The sequence below is a fragment of the Carya illinoinensis genome, chromosome 6, assembly GCF_018687715.1.
Source record: "Carya illinoinensis cultivar Pawnee chromosome 6, C.illinoinensisPawnee_v1, whole genome shotgun sequence".
Taxonomy (NCBI): Eukaryota; Viridiplantae; Streptophyta; class Magnoliopsida; order Fagales; family Juglandaceae; genus Carya; species Carya illinoinensis.
In genome coordinates, this window is record NC_056757.1 from 8301916 (window position 1) to 8308889 (window position 6974).

At 36.8% G+C, this 6974-nt stretch overlaps 1 protein-coding gene across 1 annotated transcript; it reads left to right on the plus strand.

Moving 5' to 3' along the window:
- Window positions 1-906: 906 nt before the first annotated feature.
- On the plus strand, window positions 907-6535 carry LOC122314416 (outer mitochondrial transmembrane helix translocase-like). The gene is made up of 5 exons (XM_043130005.1): window positions 907-1296; window positions 3928-4228; window positions 4916-5074; window positions 5226-5521; window positions 6121-6535. Exons 1-5 carry the CDS (start codon window positions 1099-1101, stop codon window positions 6340-6342), a joined length of 1176 nt encoding a protein of 391 aa, XP_042985939.1. The 5' UTR covers window positions 907-1098; the 3' UTR covers window positions 6343-6535.
- Window positions 6536-6974: the final 439 nt, after the last annotated feature.

The following is a 6974-nucleotide window of genomic DNA, read 5'->3' on the forward strand; positions in this document are numbered from 1 at the left end:
CTTCTTAGTACACATAGTTTAATATTGGAAGGTGACTCATTATTTATTATTGAAGTTGTAAATTCTAGAGAACAAAATCTCACCATTCTTGGTCCCTTAGTTATAGAAATATATATTTGTTTAGAAGATTTCAAGCATACGACGTTTTTCATGTTGGACGACAGGGTAATGAGGCTTCCCACTTGCTGGCCGGTCATGCTAGACTAGTGGAAGATACAATTCAATGGCAGTATCGATGTCCTAATTTCCTTAGGTCTTGACTATTAGTAGTTGCAGCATTCTAAATGTATTATGTGATACATGTTTCATATTATATGAATGAATTCTTTTTTTCCCTTTTAGAAAGGGGAGGTGGAGGTGATCAGCGTAGGAACTTTTTTTGGACGTGACTATAAGAGTTTCTTCTCATTACAAAATGTTCAGTTTGAGCTATATCTACTGTCTTAAAGACGAGCACATCATCACAGCATTCCAAAAATATCTAGCTGATTTAAAGCCTATAACATAGCATAAAGTTAAGGTTTTACTACTACAAATAATTACGACTTATATCCTAACTCAAACTCCTAACGGCAAAATTATGAAATATCAACTTATATCAATTAGATTATTCCTGAAGGATAAATGAAAGAATTCTATTTCATATAAAAAGAAAAAATTAATATTTATATTAATAATTTTAATAATATATAAAATGAAACAGAAATACGTCTTTCCATTGAGTTTCCAAGAACTTTTGAGAACTGCCACCATTTCGTCATGGGTGGGTCTACGCCCCCCGCTGGTTGGGTTCAGCTAATGGATTGTGGATTTTTTTTTTAAACATGATTTTTTAAATATTTTTAAACATTTAAAAAAAATTATAATATTATTAAAATAATATTTACTTAATCACGAAGGAAAAAAAGAATTAAAAAAAAAATTGGGACCTCCAGCGGAAAGCATAGCTTTCTCCTTTCGTCATCCCCAAGCCAAGCGGTTTTGCATTCTCTCCCAAATTCCAAAGCTCCAAAGATTGAAGTTTGAAGTTTGAAAGTCTTAACGCACAGAGCTGAAAAGAAAATCTCGTGAAAAAAAAATACAAGTTTGAAAAAAAAAATGGGAGGGTCATCGGAAACGAAGTTTTTGCAAGAACTGGTACTGTACGCGGCGAGCGCCGCTCTAAGTTGCTTGGTGTTGTTCGCGGGACTCCGACACCTCGACCCGAACCGAGAGGCCTCGAAGAAAGCGCACGAGCACAAGAAGGAGATCGCCAAGCGCTTGGGTCGCCCCCTCATCCACACCAACCCTTACGAGGTATGTTTAGATATCTCGCGGCTGTGAATTTGGAATTTTGGCATGTATAGAATTTGAAGAAATTTTCTATTTTTATTTTGGGTTCTTTAGGTGGATTTGGGTTGTGTATGTGGGATATTCCATGCTAGGAAAGCATACTATATTTCTCAGTAATTATGTATTTTGATTATTTGAATTCGAGTTTCCAAGGCCCTTAATATCTGCGATACAATTACGGGGCCAATTTTAGGTTTTACTGGGTAATGGCATTGTTCGTGGGATGATAATCTCACAGCTCTGGGCTGAAGAAATATTTAACAATCACCAATTTACATGAATATTGAAGAATCAAGTTGTAAATGGACAGTACTTACCATATATGGTCAGCCGTCAGCAAACCTATTATTAAGTGGTAATAACATACTTTACGAGAAAAGTTAACATCAAAGTTCATCTTTTTTTGCAGAAAAGAGGATATTCCTGTTTGTTCTGCTAAAATGACTTTCCGTGCGAGAATGTATAAAAGAACACGATGAGATAATATTGATGAATAAAGCCAAATGGAATGTGGTAGACTTTTGAATTGCATTAAGCTGTCATCTCTTATACGATTTAAGGAAAGCCTAAGTCACATTTGGGCTTATAATCCAAAAAGACTAGTCAAGGATATAGACTCTATGGGAATCATCATAAAAAGAAAAAACTTCATTCCAAGCAATATGAGATCCTATTTACTACATTCTCATACTAAATCCGAGTTATTACAATATTTTTCTACTTAAATATTTGACTTATTCGTTTGGTCATTCCTTTGTAGATTGCACGGTTCAAGCTTCACATTTCTTGTTAGTGTTAGGTCTGATACCATTTGTAAGGATCCAAGGAAAGACCAAGCGATATCTAGATCTATACTCCAAAAGGATTGGTCGAGGTTGTAATTGGAGCTCCTTAGAATCACCATAAATTGCTAGAATTTCACGATCCTATTAACAATTCTCTTGTACTAAATCGAAAAAACCCTAGGAGTTGGCTCAAGTGGTAAAGGTTTGCCTTGGTGGTATGCTCCATCCAAGTCTAAGGTTCGAATTCTATTGGATGCAAACAATTTCTAGGGGCCATCAGACTGAGATAACTTTCCCTTGAATTACTTGAATTGCACTTCAGTTGCGAGTTGCAATTTTCTTTAATGGCTCCTATCCTGGTGATAGGTTTTAGCAAGCACAAAGCACATATTGATATGGAATGCAACCATTTTAATTGGCTAAGGCATGAGATTTTAGACAGGAAAATACTTTCTATTGAAATAGAAATGACATTGTAAGGATTCTCTATTGCTTAATGTGGGTTAGGATTTAGGCATGCTTGCAGAGGTGAATCCATTTGTTAAATTCAACCCCAAGGGGTTGGCCCAAGTGGTGAAGGTCTTGGTTTTTGGATATCACTCATTTCAAGGTCCAAGGTTCAATACCTCATGGGTACAAACAATCTTTTGGGGCCACACTCCTTGGTGAAAAGCTAGTGATTTAACCAGCTCTGTGTAGGAAAACTTCTGAGGGTGCGGTGCAAGGGACCGGGGTTTACTCTACAGAGGTGGGTCCGAAGGGCCCTGCCTTGGAGAGATTCCCCGACATAAAAAAATAAAAAATAAAAAATTTTGTATTCATTGGTAATTGAATGCATGTGTGTTAACACTTGCATTAGGAAGATATATTTTTTTTTATTGGCACCGGGTGTCTGAGAATGAAGTCCTGACTAATCTCGGCGGCGCACAGGCCCTTGGCAAGGAGTCTACCGTAAGTGCACTTCGGGTAATTCAAGGGGAAGTTCACCTAGTCCGATGACCTCTAGAAATTGTTTACACCCAATATTATTTGAACCTTAGACCTATGCGAGCATATCTCAAAGAACAAGGCCTTTACCACTTCAGCCAACCCCTAGGGGTTACTTGCATTAGAATGATAATGTAAAGAATGGAATTTGACCTTTTAATCAAATCTGCTTCCAAAAGACTATTTGGCTTTTCTAGTACATGGAGCTGTATATATAATGTCTCGGATTTATATGAGAAGGTGGTGAATGTGATTTCATACTGCACTTATAAAAAGAAAATGAGGTTTCACATTATATGGGAAGGAGAAGTTGTGACTTGAGCCATGTCAAGTCTCAAGTTGTATCACAACAGAATGATCTGACAAGGACATCAAGCATATGATTGAGGGAGAATGTAACCTTAACTATCTTTTTGGAGATATAAGCTCAAATGTGGTTTTGTTTTCTTTGGTATATTTATAGCGACTTGAAAAGCTCAAACCATATCTAAGTTTATATTCATAAGGATTAGTTAATGCTACAATGGGAGATAAGAACTTCTCCATCATAGACAATATGGGATCTCATTCATCATATATTCACCATCTTTCTATATATGTGATGTGTTTCAATATATGAACACTGAATTTCGAAATAGAGACCTAGCTTTAACTTTTTGTTGTATGCCAAATGATCGTGAGTATTATGAACCAGAATAATGATACATAGAATTAATGTAAAACGAAGATTCAGAATAAACTTTTTTTCCATGCTTGAATTTGTTTCTTATTACTTACAGGATGAATGTGTTTTCATGCTGACTTTTTTTCTCTTTACTTACAGGATGTCATTGCCTGCGATGTTGTAAATCCTGACCACATTGATGTGGAATTTGGCTCAATTGGAGGGCTTGAATCCATCAAGCAAGCATTATTTGAACTGGTTATACTACCACTACGAAGGCCTGACCTCTTCTCCTATGGGAAGCTTCTTGGTCCCCAGAAAGGAGTATTGTTATATGGACCTCCTGGCACTGGAAAGACAATGCTTGCCAAAGCTATTGCAAAAGAGTCTGGAGCAGTTTTCATTAACGTGAAGATATCAAGTCTCATGAGCAAATGGTTTGGTGATGCGCAAAAACTCGGTGAGTGAATATTGTAATTACAATTCCACTCCTGTATTTTAGGGGTTTTCTTCTGCACTTTCCGACCATAAAATGAACCAAGTTATTTTAGCCTTCTAATTTATTTCTCATGGTAAGCCTCATTACTTATAGGTTGTCAAATTTAGCTTGCCTGTTGATCTCGAAGTGAGCAACAAAGAACACATGACTTACCTGATTTATTCGATTAAATGTGCTGAAAACAATGATTACCTAAGATGGCTTCAGCACTTTTTCTTATGGTTTGAAATTATATGAGATGTAGATATTGTAGGTATGTTTGGTTCTTCTGCAAAAATGCTAATTGATTTCTGTTTAGGGTTTGAGATCGTCTTCAATTTTTATTTTTAATTATTTTTGCATATATATATATATATTTTTTGTAATATCAGTAGAGTGCCCTGCATGAGGAGTATTAAATCAGCGAGTTATATTTCATAGATATAGTTTGTTAATTTTAATGTCATTGATTATAATTTGTTCTGACAACCTACATAACTAATCAAATTCAAAGGATAATTTTTTCTCTACAGGAGTTTATTGACAATTATGTATCTGGTTGAAGGATAGTGATTATGCTACACAGAGTAGTTGTGTCTTTTCTTTCAGCAGGCGTGGTGGTTTGGTTTTTTTATTTAATGGTAAAAACTTGGTTATGTTTTTGGGCAGTTGCTGCTGTATTTAGCTTAGCTTATAAACTTCAGCCAGCTATCATATTTATTGATGAGGTGGATAGTTTCTTGGGGCAGCGTCGTAATACAGATCATGAAGCATTAGCAAATATGAAGACTGAGTTCATGGCTTTATGGGATGGATTCACCACAGATCGTAAGTTTGCAATTCCAACAGCAGCTATATTGTATGATTTTCTCTTTAAATATTCAATCATTATTGTGGTTGTAAATAAGATGCATGGTTCTGATCAATTGCATGTAAACATAGTGTCTTAGGTTTTGATGATTTCATATTATTATTGTAGAGAATGCTCGAGTGATGGTTCTTGCTGCTACTAATCGTCCGTCAGAACTTGATGAAGCAATACTCCGGCGTCTTCCTCAAGCATTTGAAATTGGGATACCCAACTGCAAGGAAAGGGCTGAGATACTGAGGGTGATTCTGAGGGGTGAGAGGGTTGAAGACAACATTGACTATGACCACATAGCTAGCTTGTGCGAAGGTTACACAGGTTCAGATCTTCTTGAACTCTGTAAGAAAGCGGCATATTTTCCTGTCAGGGATCTACTGAATGAAGAGAAGAATGGGAAACGGTTATCAGTGAGTATTTATCATTTTCTCCTTCCACCTTTTTTTCCTCTTAAAATTGAAGCAATTCTTCTTTCTGGGGCATATTGGGTATGGTAGAGCCTAGTGACAGCATATGACACATCATGCCATCGGTAATCTTTGAAGTTCACTAGCAATATGTGGTAAATTATCTTGGGTACTGTATGCAGAGTTTCTTACCTCACATCTGTGTCATCAGTAGCTTTGTTGTCATCAAGTTAATGATTTAAGAGCCTTTTTACCACTGCTCTTGATTGGTGCTCATTTTATCTTTCACTTTTTACTACTAAACATCATGTTTGTCCTTGGGGTTGAAAATCCAATTATAAGATTTTTGGCAACAGATGGTTGTTTGTATGTCATGAACTAAAAATAAAGGCAAAAAGTGACCTTTGTGGATACTTTGTGGGGTTATTTCCATGCTGTACAGGCTCAATTTGTATGGAGTATAAAGAAAGGTAGGTATGGATAGTATAAAAGTCAACTTTAGTTGCTTATATACCTTTACCAAAATTAACATCTTATATGTAGCTAGATGTCATCGACGGCTGTTTTGCATGTTACTGAATACCGACTCTGGTTTGTTTCAGGCACCGAGGCATTTGTCAGAGTCAGATTTGGAGAAAGTTCTGGCCACATCACAAAAGACAAAGGTAGTTGCTAGTGAATACACTGGATTAACCTCACAATCACCAGGGTGGTCCAGGAATAGGGAGCCAGGTGATTATCAGGTTCAAGCAGCAATAAATGAGCTATCTAAGCTTGTGGTTTCCCAGATTCTCAACCTTCAATCAGATTCCCGGGAGCCGTGAAGGCAGGGGGAAATGCTCACATTGAACCCAAATGCCCCGAAGCAAAATTGATCTATTGTTTTTAACTGCAACGCTCACATTTAGTCATAGAGAATTTGCAATACATTTCTGAAATTTGTTAATGGATTGTCAATTTTAGGTGTTTTTTCAAAGTTCCACGCGATTGGAACAATAGAATTAGTATAGTTCTGCATCCTATTTTGCAATTTCTAGAAGATAAACGCAACCAGCGGCTCAACGGAGATGGTTCGTGCCCTCTCGTTTGCGTTGATTGGTCAATGAGCTGGATTTGCTAATAATTTTTCATTGTCTTAAACGTGATCTAAATGGTTAGTTTCATAGAATCATTGTATGATTCAATTCCTAGCCAAATGGTTGGATAAGTGAGATCTTCGTGGCAAGATGAGTGCATTCCCCGTTTTACTCTCAAGTCCCAGTTCATTTGAAAATAGCACAGGTTATTTCATATCTCTATTCTTGTCTGATCAAAGCGGATTCAATTGGCTTGTTATTCTTCCCGCAAGTTTCTCAGCAAACATGGTTGAGAGAATAAAAGGGAAAGTAGGCCGAAAAGAAAAGTTCAAACATCGGTTGGGCTCCCCTCCTTTGCATTGTTGGGCCATTGTTGGGAG

Excerpts from the sequence above, each read along its gene's own strand:
- LOC122314416 (XM_043130005.1), top strand. The coding sequence starts at position 1,099 with ATGGGAGGGTCATCGGAAACGAAGTTTTTGCAAGAACTGGTACTGTAC. Across the intron at positions 5,075-5,225 it reads GGATGGATTCACCACAGATC|AGAATGCTCGAGTGATGGTT; the intron begins GTAAGTTTGCAA and ends TTATTATTGTAG. Across the intron at positions 5,522-6,120 it reads AGAATGGGAAACGGTTATCA|GCACCGAGGCATTTGTCAGA; the intron begins GTGAGTATTTAT and ends GGTTTGTTTCAG.